The sequence below is a fragment of a genome (assembly GCF_019968985.1).
Source record: "MAG: Porospora cf. gigantea B chromosome Unknown PgB_NODE_490_length_16695_cov_134.906, whole genome shotgun sequence".
In the NCBI taxonomy this organism is placed as follows: Eukaryota; Apicomplexa; class Conoidasida; order Eugregarinorida; family Porosporidae; genus Porospora; species Porospora cf. gigantea B.
Window position 1 is genome coordinate 1 of NW_027179054.1, and position 16695 is coordinate 16695.

Here is a 16695-nt window from a genome sequence, read left to right on the forward strand (position 1 = left end):
TGTACTTGCGCTTTGACGGAAGGTTCTGGTCCAGAAAGGACGACAGCATCGGAGTAGCTTCGCCAATTGTGACGGCATTCTGAGGAAATGTGAGAGTAGACACTGACCGAACGACATACCATGTTCTCAAGGGCTTCCTCTGCCGTGACGAAGCCGTGGAAGGCTACGATGGAGACTATCTGCTTGAACTGCGAAACGTTGGCGACGGCCTGTGCGAAGCTGTCGGCGTCCGCTCCGATCTGATCCCACTCCTTGACTTGACCCAGGGCGTAGCCCCCAGCGGTCTCGATAAGAATGTACAGAGTTGTGGACTTCCCCATCGAAAATGCGATTTTATGACTGTCGACTTGGACACCGCGAAGCTCGTGCTAGTGGTCAGTTTTGTACGTTGTAGCGCCAAGTTGATCTGCCTTTCCTAATGCTTCCCAGGTTCTTGCCGCTCTGATCGTGTGCGAGTGGACCCCGATATTCAGTCCGTTCATAGGTCGAAAGGTCCTGCACATAAGCAGTAGCTTCGCGTTGTGCATTGTGGGCTACCCTATGTCGACAATGACGCGGTCGGCGGCAGCGATCCTGATTCTTGGGATCGTTGGCAAGAGCTGCCTAGGATTAATGAACAGGGTTAGGAAACCGGGAACCAGTAGAATTGACTGGGGGATCTTTCTCTATGGGGTGTCGTGCCTCGCCATCACGCTGATGAACGTGCCTTTCCACGGGCTGTATCCCCTCTTCTACGCAGATCCTCTCGCCGCGTTGACAGGTTGTTATGTTAAAGCCAAACTCGATCGCGAGGATCACGAGAGGACCGTACCAGGTTCGATTGTTTTCTTCGTCGTGTCCCTATCATGGGCTCTTTGGCTTATGATTCTTCTCGATGACCCGTCTGTGTGGCTAGTTGCGATGAGTATCACGGAGGCCAGTGTTCTCACTCTTCTGGAAAGAACATCTGGAAAGGCTGACAATCTGACGCTTGCCGTTGCGGGTCATGCATTTTTCATAAGCGTGAACACATCTCATGTGGGACTAATGGTCGGGACACAAGCCTTGATTGTGACTGCTTGTCACACCTTTAGCAAGCTGGCCGTGTGACGTTTTTATGAGCCTGATATGAGCCTGATATGCAATGGTAGTCCTTTGGTCATGGTCATTGTTTATCGCACCTGTTCATTAGCACGTTGCCAAAACCTTCGGAACGTTGTAAAGGTGACCTCCACATCTAACAACTTTTCAACGGAACGTTGCAACTGCGATATGTTTCAGTTTATCAACTAAGATCATTACAGAAGGTTCCCAGATGAGCAAGTAGTTAGCATTGTTCATAAGAACCACAAAGCTACTGCCCGCCTCTGAGTCTTAGCACTAGGTGAAGTGTGGATTCCTTCTGGATGTTGTAGTCCTGCAGGGTTCTGCCATCCTCTAGCTGCTTGCCAGCAAAGATGAGCCTTTGCTGGTCAGGAGGGATACCCTCCTTGTCCTGAATCTTTGCCTTGACATTCTCAATAGAGTCATCGACTTCGACCTCTAACGTGATAGTCTTGCCTGTTAGGGTCTTCACGAAGATCTGCATTCCACCTCTCAGTCTCAACACGAGATGGAGCGTAGACTCCTTCTGAATATTGTAGTCCGACAGAGTGCGACCGTCCTCCAGCTGCTTGCCGGCGAAAATCAACCGCTGCTGATCAGGAGGGATACCCTCCTTGTCCTGGATCTTGGCCTTCACATCTTCTATGGAGTCGGCCATCTCGACTTCAAGTGTGATAGTCTTGCCCGTCAAAGTCTTGACGAAGATCTGCATACCTCCACGGAGTCTAAGCACGAGATGGAGTGTAGACTCCTTCTGAATATTGTAGTCCGACAGAGTACGACCATCTTCGAGCTGCTTGCCGGCGAAAATCAGCCGCTGCTGATCAGGAGGGATGCCCTCCTTATCCTGGATCTTGGCCTTGACGTCTTCTATGGAGTCATCCGTCTCGACTTCGAGAGTGATCGTCTTTCCAGTAAGAGTCTTCACAAAAATCTGCATACCACCGCGGAGACGTAGCATGTTCAAAAGCTCCAAAAGTGAGATTTGTCTATTACCGGTTTTATTCACCCAAATTCTTATGTTTTCAGCTGGAATATCGGCTGAACACCGTAGGCGACTCTGGTGGTGGTTAGCTGGCCTTTGCCGGTTCGGATTGGAGTTTACCAAATCGAATGACCACAGAAAAAACAACATGATCTTCGCGGGATAGGCTGACTAAGGCCTGCTACAAAAAGAATCCATGGAATGCTCAGAAGGCTCGTTTCCGGGCAGGGTTTCGGCTCGGCTTGACAGAGAGCCCAGCATTGATGAGGGAGGGGTAGACGTCTGCTCCCACGCATCGACAAACGTCACCCTGCCTTGGAGTTTGGCCGTCTTAGCAGTACCTACGTGGTGTATGTAGGAGGGATCCAGGGGGGGTGATGGTGGTTGGGTAAGGAGCCGCCAGCTGTCCTCCACATCCAACTTTGGGCGCAGACCTGTTTTATGAAATCGGGCGAACGCGGGCACGCCGGGGTCGCTGCGTGTGAGCCGTCGTCTCTTGGCGAGCCTGGCACGTTTTCGTGCTTGCCAGTCCAGCTCATCATTCCAAGCCGCCATATCTTTCACGAGAAGTGGGGCTGGGTCGACCAGCTTTGGCGGATTCTTAGTTTGATCCTTCAGCGAAACTTCAGCAGTGCCGCAGGCAACCTTGTACACGCCCCAGAGGTGTTCCCCGTCGTTTGTATCGTATACTACTTGGTGAACACTCGCATTGCGTAGGTCCTCTGCAATTCTAGAACGAGACCAGTGGCGGTTCGCAGCGACAGGGTCTATTACAGTGCCAAGAACCAGACCGCTTGGATCCCATTCAAGATAGTGACCATGACGCATTGGATATTGGGTGTGGTGGTAGAGCTTCGTGTGGGTCTTGTCGCTGGCCTCTTCTACTGGACGGGTGCCCAAAGCGGTCTCGAAGTAATCAGTGACGCGAGCTGCGTAGGGGACGCCCTCTCGAATCATGATGCGTTCCTTCCGGTAACCTTCTTCGAGAAGAGAGTGCAAAATTGACCGCTCCTGCAATTGGTGTCGGCGGTGGCGTCGGGAGCGGGGAGAGGTGGACCTCTTGGACTTGTGTCGTTGTCTCATGCGTCTCATAGCATTCAGTTCCTCCGTGAGATCCGTCGGCCGCCAAGGCCATGCTTCCTCGGAGGTCATAGAGTCGTAGGACTGGATCGTGGCCTCAGGAAACATATCACCGAACGTTTCGCGTAGGGCGTCTGGTGATCGTCTTCTGGGCTTCGATTTTCCGAGAGGCCGCAAAGGGACGTCGTACGCCAATGGTGACGGAATGAGTCCTATTCCAAACCAGTCACTGAGGACCTCTGTAGTGTCGCGGTGGCTGGCTGGATCCGGCCAACGGTCAGAGTTGAAGAATGCAACTTGGTCTATGATGAAGTTCCACACGCGCATCTTCAGGGCTTCCCACAGAGCATTGCGTGGTCTATCTTCATGAATCATCGTATCTGTGGACCGGTTTATCTTTGGCACATATTATGATGTTAGTCATGATGTCGATCCCAATGTTCGGCTATCGTGTTTAGAACATTACGTCAAGCAACATTCCGCTCCTACAGTTTCCAAAGAATCAGCGCGCAACCACACTGGCGCCAGATAGGCGTCGCGTCCGTTTCGGCAGGCACCGGCACCATTCTCAGCAACTCTTGCCGGGAGCTCGACAGGAAAAGAGGAACCTCGACTTGTTGGTGGCCCTCAAGAGGGTCCGGCTCCTTGTTGGCCGCTCTGTCTGCGATGTTGTACCAGGTAAAGTTCACTGGGGGCAAACTAGTGCTCTCCGTGTCTGCCGGAGTCAGTCTGTGTTTACTGTCCTCTCGAATCCATTGGGAAATAATGCCAGTCGCCCTGAACGACTGTATGCCGGGCTCTGCCTGAGCTACCGACATTCGGAGTTCTACGTCACCGAGCGACCAGCCCATTGCGCGGCAGACGTGCTGCTGAGTCGCCGTGAAGTAGGAGTTGGGTTGGCTTATAGCCCCCAACCATATGTGTCTCGGGGAGGGATCTGCCAAGCCAAGTTTTCCACCCAACTCTGCAGCTTCGCTGAGGAAGGAATCAGTGAACTCGCCCAGATCAGCGCTGAATACGTTCCTCGCGATAACCGAGAGGTGAACCACGCGTTTTCGGAAGACGTCTGCCCAGACGTCAAGTGACCGCGGATCGCCTTGGGACCAGCTGGCAGGCGGAATATTGGCCTGCAGGCAACGCGCTACTTCCCTCAAGTGGTTGGTGAATTTCGCATACCCTTGCACCGTCAGAGAAAGCCTCTCCAGATCTCCTGAGGCGGTAGTCCAGCAGGAGTGGAGCAGCGTCAGCTCTCGCTCGAAGTAGCGGAAGAACGGGTCATCCTGTAGGGACTCCGTCCTTTGGAGGACGGCCACTCCTGGCGGCATCACAATTAGTAGCCTGGCTATCTTTTCCTCCAGGTCCCGCATCCACTGATTGACGGCGCGACGCTCCGCTTCGTCGACCGCCCTGGAGTCCAGCGACACGAGTGTTGACCTTACCAACGGCATGAGGTCCGGCTTGGGAAGCAGACGGCCCACGACCTCGGAGGTCTTGGCGTTGACTTCGTTCCATCCCGCCAGGATTTTGAGCGCCTCCCTCGAGCTGCGCGCCTTCTCTGCGTTGAGGTTCAGGCCCAGCCAGCGCGGGTCGTTGTCTGCTGCGAGGTTGTCCACCCATGACACGTAGGTCTGCAGCGTGTTGCTCACTGCCGGAGCCTTCAGGTCTACGGCCTCGTTGATGTCGGTCATCGAGAAGTCGGCGTCGAAGAGGCGTGGAGTGAAGAGGCGGTCAATGAACGAGGCCAAGGTGCCTGAATGTATGTCGGATCATATTCTCACTCAAGTCAACCTGGTTATCGAGTCTTCCACCGTAAACGGTGTTCTTCAGTATAGTTCTGATGGCGTCCCAGTTCAGAGCAGACGGATCCAGAGCTGGTTTGCCCTGCGCCCCGATCTTCAGCCACTGGTCTATAACGGAGAAGCCGCAGACCAAGTCGGCATCAGAGAACTCGTAGGGCTTTGTCCAGCCAATGGGATGGAACTGCTTTCGCTCAACAACGAGGGCATGAAGGAACGCAAGAGTGAACTGCAGACGGTACCTGGCGGCAGGCGTCGAGTCGTCCTGGCCCAAAGAAGGCAGCAGGTGCTTCAGCGTTCGTTTCATCGACGCTTGAATGCCTGGCGGAGCCTCAAAGACGGCCTTGAACGACAACCGTAGGAAGTTAGACGGCACCTTCTCGTTAAACTCCATCGTGAAGAACACTCTGAAACCAGAGTGGTGCTGCTGACGAAGGAAGGTCTTGTCGAACTGCGCTAGCCACGAAGGACAGAGATGCGCATTCTTCAACAAGACCCACGAGCCGTCTCGAGCTGCTTGCTGCAGTGAAGTGCTGGCCGCGGAGAAACCTTCGTCGCTGCCCATGGCCACGCTGAAGACGTTCTTCTGCAGCTGCTTTGCAGCTGCCACAACTTGGTGGCTGGGGTCGAATCCCGCCGTGGATATGAGTACCATTGGTACATCTGCAGTGACCTCTCGTTCTACCGCGGACTTGATGGCCGCCGCGTCTACAGGGGCACTTTCCAGAAAGCCCTTGCCCACGATGGACTCGGCTAGCCGACCTAAGTGAGCGTGAAGCCTGTCCGGTCGTACGGCTCTAAGCAACAACGCTTGACGAACGCTGCGCAGAAGAACCTGGCCTTCCTCGACGGTGTCCTTTCCACATCGCTCTGTCAGTCTCGACTGTAGCATCGGGTCCGTTTCGGGGATCAGGTCAGGAGGCCACTGACCTTCGGGCTCAGCACTGGAGGCGAAAGTGCGCCAGGCGTCTGCATTGGATGCAATGTGCTGGTCAAGATCTCGGAAGATAGGTATCTGAGTCAGACTACTCAGATTCTGGCGTTGCTCCTCATTCAGTTCCAGTGGTACTTCGATGACATTCCCTGTAGTGGTTTGAAGACCCATTAATGCGTCGAACTCTACAGTCCGCAAGGTGACGTCGGACAGCGACTCGAATTTAATGCGCATGAGCTCCAAAGCTACGATTAGCTTATGCTTGTCTAGCATGCCGGCTGCGACGTGCTTGTACACCGACCGAAGCACGCGCACAGTGATGAGGCGCATCCTGGATTGATACTCCGCACTAGACAGCCCTGCCGGGGACTTTTGACTCTTCAGAGTCTCGCCAAAGAGGTAGTGGAAGCTTCTGAGGTCGTAGTGGTACAAGAAGAAGAGGTTGTGGAGTTGCTGCAGGGTGAAGTAGGCACGAGAACAGGCCTCGGCGAGAGGCACATACGTATTCGTAGTGTCTGACACAGCCTCCATCACCTCTTCCGTACGGTGCACCTCCCGCTCGACTTCGTCGGCCTGGGCTTTGAGCGACTCCAAAGTAGACAGGACCTTATCATCGTCGAGGATGTTGCCCTGAATGTTAGATAGTGAATGCAAGAGCTTGTCCTCAAGGTCTCGCATTACCACCCTAAACTCCCCTTGCAGCTTAAGCACGTCGTTACGCTCCTTCTCGACCTCTGGACGCTCGCTGGCCAAAGCCATGTTGACGCACTGGTTGAGCAGGCTGCTGGGCGTGATGGTGAAGTTGATGAATGTCACTCGACTGCAGAGATCCGGCGTGAACACAACTGTCGGGTCCTTCGTCGCTAGGATAATCTTGAACGTGGGCGAGAAGTCCACCTCGGTGTCGCCGACCGTGATGAGTGTGCGGCCGCCGGCGCGGTGAGTCTCCTTGTTCAGGACGTTGTTGATCAATGGGCTGACCTTCTCGACGTCTTGCACCAACAGAGTCGTGCCGAAGCGAAGGGCGCTTTCCAGATGTTTGATGAATGAAGGGTCGTTAAAGGAGGTTTGCACCAGCTTCTGATCCTTGTACTGTTTCAGCAACCACCCAGTCCCCTGCCCTGACGGATCGATAACCAAGGGGTAGCGAATATACCTCTTCATGATAACGGCGTTCTCTATGGACAGAGCGTCAGACGGCAGACTGTTTGACTGCCATTGGAATCGGTCTTGTGGCCGGCTCAACAATTCTACCAGCGATAAACCACCACGTATCCTCAACCCAGCTCCCGAGATGGCGGCCCTCCACTCCTGTAGCAAACGCTCGCGATCCCCATGTTCAAAGAACCCAGTGTAAGTGCAAAAGGCTGCTGCGAGGAGGGAGTCCCCTAGGACGGTGTTCAATGCGTCAGCAGAGGATTTGACCGACTCGGTCCATCTCTTCTGTTCCGACTCAAGGTTAGCCAGGAGCTGAGTAGAGCGTGTCACCTTGGCTTCCACTGTCTCCATCTCCGTTTTGATTCTCTGCACCTGAGAGATCAGCTCGGCATACTCCGATTTGTACTCCACCAACTGCCTCTCCAGGTCTGCAAGCAGGTCTTTCGTTTGTCGGAATTTTTTCTCGTTCTTGATGGTGGCAGCTTCCAGATCATTAATTTCCTCCCTTAAGGGTGCGACCTTGAGAAGAATGGTCTGGTAAGACACCGAAGATTCCACCCATTTGGCCAAAGGACCAGCGGCCTTCGACGCCCTCATGATCTTGTCGTAGTCCCATCCTGGACTCGACAGGAACTTGTTCTGGATCGTGCGGACAGTCGCTGGACTAGACGAGCTCGCGTCGAAGTTCAACACCCGGGAGATGAAGTCCGTCGTCTTCATGGCCTTCCTGCACTCGTCCCACGCCACCGACTTGTCACCCAGATCATTCAAGAAGATAATTACGGCCTCGACGGCGAACTTCACAGCTGCTGGCGGGCTTCCCAGCGAGACGAGCTCGACAAGCATCCGCTTGGGGATGTCCTTCACGTCTGATTGGGCAGTGAGCAGCAGAGGCTCGACGTCCTTGAGCTCCTTGCCAACCTCCTTCTTTCGATGAGCAATCTCTACCTTGGACGCGTCCAGCTTCTGTGCCAGCTTCTCAGCATGCTTTTTGCTTTCTTCGGCTTCTGTCTGCTGTTGAATCATCATCTTCATCTTGTCCTCAGCCTCCTGGTTTTTCTCCAGCAGCTCCTGGCTCTTGACGCTCAGTACCTTCTGGAACTCCGACACCTGCGTGTTCGTCTCATGCAGCTTGGACAGTCCTCCCGCCAGATGACGCGAGGTCTCAATGGTCTCTTCCTTGGTCTCGCAGACTATGGCAAGGAAATGGCGTAGGAAGTCTAGGTAGTCACGAGGAGTGACGTAGTTACTCTTCTGACCATTCCGCAACAAATGCTTATTCAGTTCGTCTGTGCAGTAGTGGGCCCGAACGATGGTTTCGGCGAGTACTCGGCGGAGCGAACTCTCGTCGCCTGCCACCTCCTCAAAGGCTTCGGGAGCCACCTCAAGCGTTTTATTGAAGTCCTGAGCCACGGCAATCAACGCGTCGTGGTTCCAATCACCAAACCAGTCAATGATGCATCGGTTGAAGAGCGCCGGTGACGTGGCCTGCCGGTTGTAGAAGTCGGGATTGGAAGGATTCATAGTGAATACGATGTGCAGGTTGCGCTGGATCTGACGAGTAAACTTGGCAAAGAGCTCGTTTTCATCACTGAGCTGTCTGAAGGCGGCGCGACACTCAGACATCAGCTGTGTCCACTCTTCGCCCTCAAACAGGCCTGGAACCTCTCCCGCAGCGAGAAGCGCGTTCATTCTCTCCAGGAACGCTGGCCCCAAGGCATTACTCTCGTCAAAGATGAAGGTGATCTTCTCGTCTTTGAGCCCAGCCCGACGCATGACCGACCGGAGGTCCACCTCAAATGCTTCGGTGCTGTAGTTCCTCCCCGCCTTGATGATGAACACTGAGATTCCATTCATCCAAGAGATGAAGCGGGAGAGAATGGTTTTTCCGGCTCCACTGGCTCCAACGAGCAGCAAATGACCTAGCGGCTGGCGCAGCACTCTGTCTATCCGTACAATATGCTCCAGGCAATCGTCGAAAAGGACGAGCGGGGTGTTGGAAACCTCCTCATTGAAAAGCTTCATGCGACCCTGGACGAAGTCCCTGAGCGACTCCTGGTCGGCTTCCTCGTAGTGACGCGTCATGAGCGAGGTGAAGAGCAGCGGGCGGGCCACGTCGGTCTCACTCAGCGACGGGAAGTGGCGTAAGAATATCGCGTCGATAGTGGCGTCTGTCCACTGCCTACTGTCAACCTCCACCAACCTGTCTCGCCAAATGCGAAGCGCTTCGTGGATGGCTAGGCGGACGAGTTCTCGCACGGAGACGTCAGACCTCGAAAAGAGTGCCTCGTGCAGGGCAACCTTCCATCGGGTTAACTCTCGGGGCGAATAGATGTAATGAGGCTGCTGATCGGCGGTGAACCGTTCTTGATTCGCGGTGTAGAATTCCACCATGGCCAACGTCAGCTCGCGAGCGCAGTCCCTCAAAGCGCTGAACGGCTGCAGCAAGGCTCGATTGAACGTGCCGTAGATCATCTCCAGCGATTCCGCGCCTGGGAAGTCGACGAAGATGATCGGGGCATGCCGCAGATACCGCGGCGACATAGGGTGCCGCCCCGCGTCTGTGGGCGGGTTGCAACACCCTCCGAACTGGATCCGTTCTAGCTTGACGAAGACCCACTGACCAAATTTATCAAGCTTATAGAACCCTCCCAGTTCCTGCAGCTGCCTCATAAACATGATGACTCGCTGCGTCTCATATTTGTCAGGAGCGGGAAGGTTGACCTCGTCACAGAACACCATGAGCCATTTCCCAGGCTGGTTCGGCCGAAGCACGAGGCCCTGGCTCGTCTTCACATACTCACAGTACAGGTCGAAGGTTTTCAGGAGGACCTCTGGTGATGTGCCGCTGCTGAAGTTCAGAGAGGCGATTTCCACGTCATGGACGGCCTTGAGAGCCGAGAGAAAGGTCATAGTTTTGCCTGACCCTGGCGGCCCACACAAGATGAACGGCAGCCTCATCTCCAGCCACGATCCCAGGACTGATTTATGTCGAACCGTGTCTACCGTGTCGATCACAAGCTGGGCGTCGGATAGGCCATCGCGGCCGATTTCCACGGGTGTGATGCATTCACGCCATGGAGCCCAGTTTCCGTCGGAGAGGACCTCATACTCCAGGAGCGAGGTCGAGCCGTCCAGCTCCGATGGCAAACCGACCTCAGAGCACACGCGCGCTACCTCAACAGCGAAAATATTTCGGTCCTTGAGGGGCATGGCCCCTCCGCAGCCCCAGACGAGGGCAAGCACCAGATAGCGTGAGATGTAGGTACGCAAATGTGATCGGTTGGGGGTTTGGCCGGCGTAGTACTCCTCTAGCACCGCTATTGCGCGGGGAATCAGAAGTAGAGTCGCGTTTAGCACGCGAATCTTGGTGAATTCCATGACGTGCTCATATTTCTGGGACAGCTCGACGCACTGCAGCGCGATACCATCAGGCTTGAAGAACCCCTTGAGCGTAGTAGCACATATCGAGTTGAGTGTGTGCTTGTCCTCCTGCATGCTGCCGAGCAGCGAGCTCTCGGCGGCCTGGAACGACATCGCGGACGACAGCTTCCTGTGCATCGTCGGTTTCTCCAGCATCAGCATCACCTCTCGGCGGTCCTCTTGACCCTTACATACCGTCTCGATAATGTGATTTGCCACGTTTGTCAGGCTCAACACGTCCTCTGAGAACCAGATCATACCGCACCGAGATACAGTCGCCAACGTGGCACTCTTGAGCGTATCAACCTCGAACATCAGCCGCACATTGGACGAGATCTGCAAGCGCTCGCCGGTGGGCAGCGTCAGGATCTTGTTCTCGTCCAGTGCGGAGTTGAGGTTCTCAGCCCATTCAGGGTCGACGTCGCCGTCCATTACAATCCAGTAACGCTTGTTCTTCGACACAGAGGGTGGTTCGTTGAGGATGCGACGCAGGAAGGATGTAAAGACGCCATCGGTCCATTCCATCGTCGTCGGGTCAAGTTTGCCATACAACTCATCTTTCGGAACTGCTTTGGGGTCCAGAACGTAAGACTGGCTTTTTACGCCGTCCAGCTGCTCCAACGCCTGCAACAGCACAGTCCAGGCGGACGTCTTCCCAGTGCCCGAGGGCCCAACCAGCATGACTCCGTGGTTCACTCGCAGAATCTGGTGCAACTGTAGGATTTTCTCCAACCAGGAGTCGGAGCAGTCGTAGTTGTAGTACTGGCAGACGTTCAACACTTCTCGAGTTAGTTGTGCTTCATCGACGACTCCCACGTCAGACTCGGGGAACACTCCCTCTACGAGGGCCTTCAGCAGAGGAACGTCAGCGGGGACCAGCCGAGGGAGTAGTGTGTCCATGATGGCTCGAAGGAGAATCTCCTTTTCGAGCACTGGCAAGTCAACATTCTCTTTGTCTAACTCCTCTATTCGCTTCCTCTTCAAGGTACCAGCGGTCGTAAGAACACTCTTGAGCGCTCGGAGTCCGAAATCATAGTGCGGCTGTTTTGACAGCTGCTGAAGACACAGGTCGAAGAGAGACACCGCTTTTGACGACAGCGCTTCCGCTGTGAGGAAGCCGTTGGAGTAGAGGCAAACCTGGCCAATCATAGCCTTGTCCGGCTTAATCATAGCACACTCTCGGAAGAGTTGTTTGAGGTTATCAGGCAGCTGAGACCTTCCTGCGTATCCGGGGTTCATGGTCACGAATATCCCCACATTCGAATTGAGTCCCACATTGTGACCGATCAGAGCGATGTTGCTCTTTTTTTCCTTGATCCCAGCCTGAATTGTGAGAATCTGCTCTGAGACGGCAGACAGAATACGCTCCTCGAGACGGTTAAACTCGTCAAAACATCCCCACGCTCCCACTTCGCACAGACCCACGAAGATGCGGCCCATAGCGTGGAAATCGAATGTCTCATCACAGCAGAAAACAAGGACGAAACGTCCGAGTTGGGCCCCAAGAGCCTTAACAGATTCCGTTTTCCCGGTGCCTGCGGGGCCAAAAGGATTGCCTCCCATGCCGAAATGTAGCGCTTGCGTCAACGTTAGGAAGCAAGAGTCGGTCAGGTCCGTCTGTACTAGTTTCTCCGCCAGTCCCAAGTACTCGAAGCCGTAGGTCAACTTGGCGTTCGCCATTCGAACTGTAACCCGGTCCATCACATCCCGCCCTCGAGGGTCGAAGTAAAACCGCAATGTTTTCAGCCAGTGGAAGGAATCTGGGGATGTCACTCCACGATCTACGAGAGACCGGACCACGTCCCGTTCGTGGACAACCTCAGTCATGATCTGCACTAGCTTCGTGCGGAAGATGGGCTCGACAGGCGAAAGGACGTGCTGTGCAACCAGCGCCAACAGCGACTCGCACTGATTGACGACTGACAGCAGTGGTTTGCCAGCGGAGAGACATGCGTCAACCTGCGATGTCCACCGAACTTGAAAGGCCAGCAGCAAAATCTGCAGCGGCGTCTCGTCGATGAGGCGGAAAAGGCTATCGGCCTCCAGCACGTCCATGCTGCTGAAGGACTCCATGGCTCCAGAGAGGATGGATGCTAACGTGAACACCATTTGCGTCTCGACGGCTTTTAGCCAGGCATCCAGAGATTTAAACGTCTGAACTTCGACAGGAGTCAGAAAGGTGACTTCCTCGCCTTCCTTGCTCGCAATGCCCAAGACCACTGTGCCGTCGAGAACGAATGAGTCAACGCCAGCAAACATCTTCTTGATGTGCCTTTGCACTATCAACGGGTCCCGACTGTTGCCGATGATTTCCAGCAAATCTTCGTCGCCCACGAAATAGAATCGCGGAAAAAGAGAGCGTTGCTTTTCTAGGTACTCGGTCAGCGCTTTCTGAACCCGTGTGAGAGACTCGGAGAGGCGCTCAAGCGTGCGTAGCAGGCCTTCCTGCTGGACCAGCTCCATGGCGCGAGGACGCTGCACTGTCCGCTTTGTGATCGCAACAAAGTCGTGATCAATACTTTTGAAGCGGGAGAGCTCCGACGGCAGCAGGGCCGCAATGTCAGCAGAGCCCAGAAACACACCCTCCAGATACACATACTTTCGTTGAACCTCAGCCCAAACTGCCAGTAGCGAGTTCAGGTTGGACAGCTTGTCATCGAAGAGGGTAGCGTCCTCTTCGAAGCGGCGGTAGTAGGGAGAGAGCTTCATACTCTGCAATGAAGACAGGTGGTCGTCAAGCAACGAGGTCACGTCATCAAAGCCCTTGATCAGATAACATTTCTCCTTATACGCAATGAGCTGCAACTCGTACTCAAACCAAGTCGTTTTGAGCTCCTTCAAGAACTCCTCCACTGCATTCTCGCCTTGAGCAGCAAGGAGTATCTCACTTATGGCTTGCTCGTAGCGGTACATGTCAGTGTCCCAAATATCTCCCAGCGTCATGGCTGAAACAGAGTCAACTCTCATGTTGCAAGCTGAGAAGAGCTTCTTCCAGTGCCGCTCCTTGAGAGCGTCGGTCTTTAGCTCGTTAAGCAGCGCATTGGTGCCAAGGTACCCTGTGACCTGCTCGCTCAGGCTCTCGAAAGCCTCGTGTTGCCTGAAGATGGCCGGAACGGCGCGGATAGCCTCGTTGACCTCCTCCAACTGAATACGGACCTTCCTCGGCACAACCGATAACCAGGGCTCCTCTTTGAGTGCAGAAAGCGTCGCGTAGAACTTCTGCAGTTCACACCACACCTCACGCGTGGATTCGATTTCAGAGAGGAGACCATCGGGATCTACACCGCTCTGACCCACGATACACAGACTTTCGCGGGCCTTGGCCAGCCCTTCGAACTCCTGCTTGAGCTTCAAGAGACTCTTTCGGACTCTTTCAATCTGCAAAAGAGCAGACGTCGGAGACTCCTGGGACGACGTGGGCTTGGTTCGGATCCACTCATCATGCAGAGCAGACAGCTCCTCAGCCAGTCGACCATCGGCCGCCTGTGCCAGTGCCGTCAAGGCAGGCCGCAGCCGCTCGATCGAAGAGTGCTGCAGACGGAATATCTGCAGGAACGCCTCCCAGTCGCCTGTGAGTTGGTCGGCCCACACCCAGTCGTTGGGGAAGACGAATCGCTGCCGTTCGAGCAGTCTCTCGGATGAGACGAGGTGGTCGACATCGGGGGACCATGAAAGCACCTTCAGTTGGATCTGAGTTCAGGAACGACTGCACTCTCACACTGTCCAGTTTGATCATGTACTCTGTTAGAGCCACGGTGGCCTCCGGAGACATTGATGTGGCGTTGCTCTCGACTTGGTTCAGATTGGAGCGGTTGCTGTCTGCCAGCAGCTCCATCTCGCCTCGAGTCGCTCGAATTTGGGTCTGCATCGCCAAGCATGTCTCGCGGACACGGTTGCCGAATGCTTGGAGACACTCGCGGTGCCAGGAATCGAACTTCGAAGACACTTTTTGTAGGACAGTCGACTGGTTAACGACCAGAGGGCCCAAACAGACGACTTCTTCCTCTGTGTGCACGCTCTGTCGACTGCTCTTGATATCGTTTAGCAGATTCTGCCATTGAGCTAGATCCGTGCCCATCTGAGTCGTGAGAGAGGAAACATCCTCCTCCCACAGCCTCTGGTACCGCGACCACGTACCTGCCAGCCTGGAAAGACCCTCGATGCTGTTTCGAATTGCGCCTACGCACTGCATGTAGGATTCCTGGTGCATGCGAGAGAGTAGGAACCTAAAAGTGGAGTCCGCGCCTTCCTCGCCGCCTACCACGCGTCCCCCGACGCGAAGCCGCGATAGTCCGCACACGTGAGACATGCAGGTATGGAGGTGTGATGTCCATTGGGCACGCGCCGCCTCTACAGGAGGCTCCAAGACTAGGGTCTGCGAGCGGATCTGGAACTCTAGCACCTGGCGACTACGAACCAGCTGGGGGGACGACTTCGTTGAAAACCCAGTGAATTCCTGCACCCACAGGTCCAGGGTCTCGTTGAGCCGCTTGAGTAACACGTCTGCAATCCGCTGGTTCAGCTGGCTTGCCCACTGATCGACATTAGAGAAGTTGGATGTGGCCACGTCAGTGACCACAGCCTGCAGCTCTTCTAGCGTGGAGACAATCGTGGGTGAATCGTCTTCAGCAGCCACCTTCGCAGTCAGAAGCTTCAACAACAGCTGCTCTCCCCGACGGCGATACTCGCGCGCGTCCTCGAGTTTCCCCTCGAAAAGAGTCACCGCGTCCGACAGCGCTCGCGCTACGGCGTCCACGTCGTTGCTCTGGAAGGTGAGCTTCATGTTGTCCCGTATCAGGCCGAGGATCTCACGTTGCTGCTTGGCAATCAGCGGTCGCAAGGCTGCGTGTTCCGGCAACTCGAGACGGTATGAAGCCTGATTGAAGGACCGCAAGCACTGTCGCAGCCAGACAACATATGGGTAGAAAGCTCTGGTATCGTCGGCGGTGACGCGGATGGCGTACGGCACTCTGAAGTTGAGCCCGTGAAGGTAGCGGATTTCCTTGTACAGATTGAGCATGCTGTCATCCATATTCACTCGCACCTCGTAGTTGCCAGGACCCATTTCATAGACGACGAACACAGGATTCGAGAGGTCGAATTTGTGGGCGGTTTTGTTCCGGGCCAGCCACTGGTCAAAGAGGCTCGAGACGTTGAGTTTGGCTTGAAAGCTCTCCCCGTCTTGTCGTAGCTTCTGCCCATCCAGGTGTTGCTTCCATGACGGGCCAAGCACATTTTCAATCCGGCGGAGAGAGGTCGCTACTCGGGACTCCACCTGCGTGGACCAAATGAGTTCAGAGGCAGGGACAGGAACACTTTTCAGTCGCGAGATCCGACCTCCGTCCGACATTTCATAGGCCGAATCGCATTTAACTTGCAACAGCCGCAAGTCCTCCTTGACTTGTTGTAGCAACTGTGCTTGGTAGTGTTGGATGGCGGCGCGGATCTTCTTTCGAAAGAAGATCGCATTGAACTCAGAAAAGACGCGAAACATTTCTGTCGAGCTGCTGGCGCCGGCGAGCCGCTGTTGGAGCTGCATACCAATCTGGGTCTCGACTTTGCCTACGCGCTCCTCATAGACCTTAAGAGCTGAGTCCCATGTTGTCTTGCCCGCAGGAGAACAATCCAGAACATCGAATCCGAATACCTCGAAGGCTTTCTGGAGCTCTCGTCCCAAGGTTACGGCTAGATTCCGAGAGTCGCCTCGCAGGACAGTCCCCACGGTCTCGCTGAATTTCTGGTGCTGTTTCCGAATAGCTTTGATATCCTCTGTACGTTCCTGCAGTGCTGCGTGGTGTGTGACCATCTTTGGAAGCACAGAGTTGCCGGCGCGTCTGAGTGAGCCCGCTGCCAGCGACTTACTTCTTCATGACCTCCCTGCACAACTCTCTAAATGAGCGGACGTTGTCGTCCCAGACCTTGAAAAGCTCCTTGCACCTGTATGGTGGTACTCCTTACGTCTCACTCAAAAGCAATAATCTCGAACTCCTCGTGGGCTATGGCCATGATGTTCTGAGTTCGTAGAATCTTCATCGCTCGTTCTGCTAGATCGGCAGATATCGACTCCACAAAGAGGTATGCTCTTGAAATGTCATACTGCTGTACCAGCTTCAGGCGCTTCAGTTGGTTGAACGTTGCCTTCACAGCAGACGTGATCTGATTCATAGATGACGCGGAGAGCAGATCGGCCAAGGGGACGTCCCTCAAGAAGTTCGCCACGGCCTGTACAGCCTCCA

The 16695-nt window shown here is 54.8% G+C and overlaps 4 protein-coding genes across 9 annotated transcripts; 1 reads left to right on the top strand and 3 right to left on the bottom strand.

Moving 5' to 3' along the window:
* Nucleotides 1-320, bottom strand: KVP17_005177 (uncharacterized protein; the record flags this gene model as incomplete). The annotated part of the gene is made up of 2 exons (XM_068514983.1): nt 1-79; nt 108-320. Coding segments are annotated over 2 exons (292 nt in total), but the record flags the coding sequence as incomplete, so codon positions are not given.
* Nucleotides 321-335: 15 nt separating this feature from the next.
* Nucleotides 336-1089, top strand: KVP17_003595 (uncharacterized protein; the record flags this gene model as incomplete). 2 transcript variants are annotated; one of them, XM_068521089.1, is made up of 2 exons in its annotated part: nt 336-383; nt 430-1089. In XM_068521089.1, the coding sequence occupies 2 exons, from the start codon at nt 336-338 to the stop codon at nt 1087-1089; spliced, it is 708 nt and encodes a 235-aa protein (XP_068373739.1). The 2 variants fall into 2 exon arrangements, with proteins under 2 accessions (XP_068373739.1, XP_068373740.1); XM_068521090.1 differs by lacking the exon at nt 336-383 and having other exon boundaries at nt 541-1089.
* Nucleotides 1090-1333: 244 nt separating this feature from the next.
* On the bottom strand, nt 1334-2044 carry KVP17_003596 (uncharacterized protein; the record flags this gene model as incomplete). Its single annotated transcript, XM_068521091.1, has 1 exon — nt 1334-2044. The coding sequence occupies one exon, from the start codon at nt 2042-2044 to the stop codon at nt 1334-1336; it is 711 nt and encodes a 236-aa protein (XP_068373741.1).
* A 195-nt stretch (nt 2045-2239) lies between these two features.
* KVP17_003594 (uncharacterized protein) lies at nt 2240-16624 on the bottom strand (the record flags this gene model as incomplete). 5 transcript variants are annotated; one of them, XM_068521088.1, is made up of 6 exons in its annotated part: nt 2240-3506; nt 3638-4898; nt 4927-14149; nt 14178-16293; nt 16322-16396; nt 16425-16624. In XM_068521088.1, the coding sequence occupies 6 exons, from the start codon at nt 16622-16624 to the stop codon at nt 2240-2242; spliced, it is 14142 nt and encodes a 4713-aa protein (XP_068373738.1). The 5 variants fall into 5 exon arrangements, with proteins under 5 accessions (XP_068373738.1, XP_068373735.1, XP_068373734.1 ...); XM_068521086.1 differs by lacking the exons at nt 2240-3506; nt 16322-16396; nt 16425-16624 and having other exon boundaries at nt 4877-14149; nt 14178-16265; XM_068521085.1 differs by lacking the exons at nt 3638-4898; nt 4927-14149; nt 14178-16293; nt 16322-16396; nt 16425-16624 and having other exon boundaries at nt 2240-3523.
* Between the last annotated feature and the right edge of the window lie 71 nt (nt 16625-16695).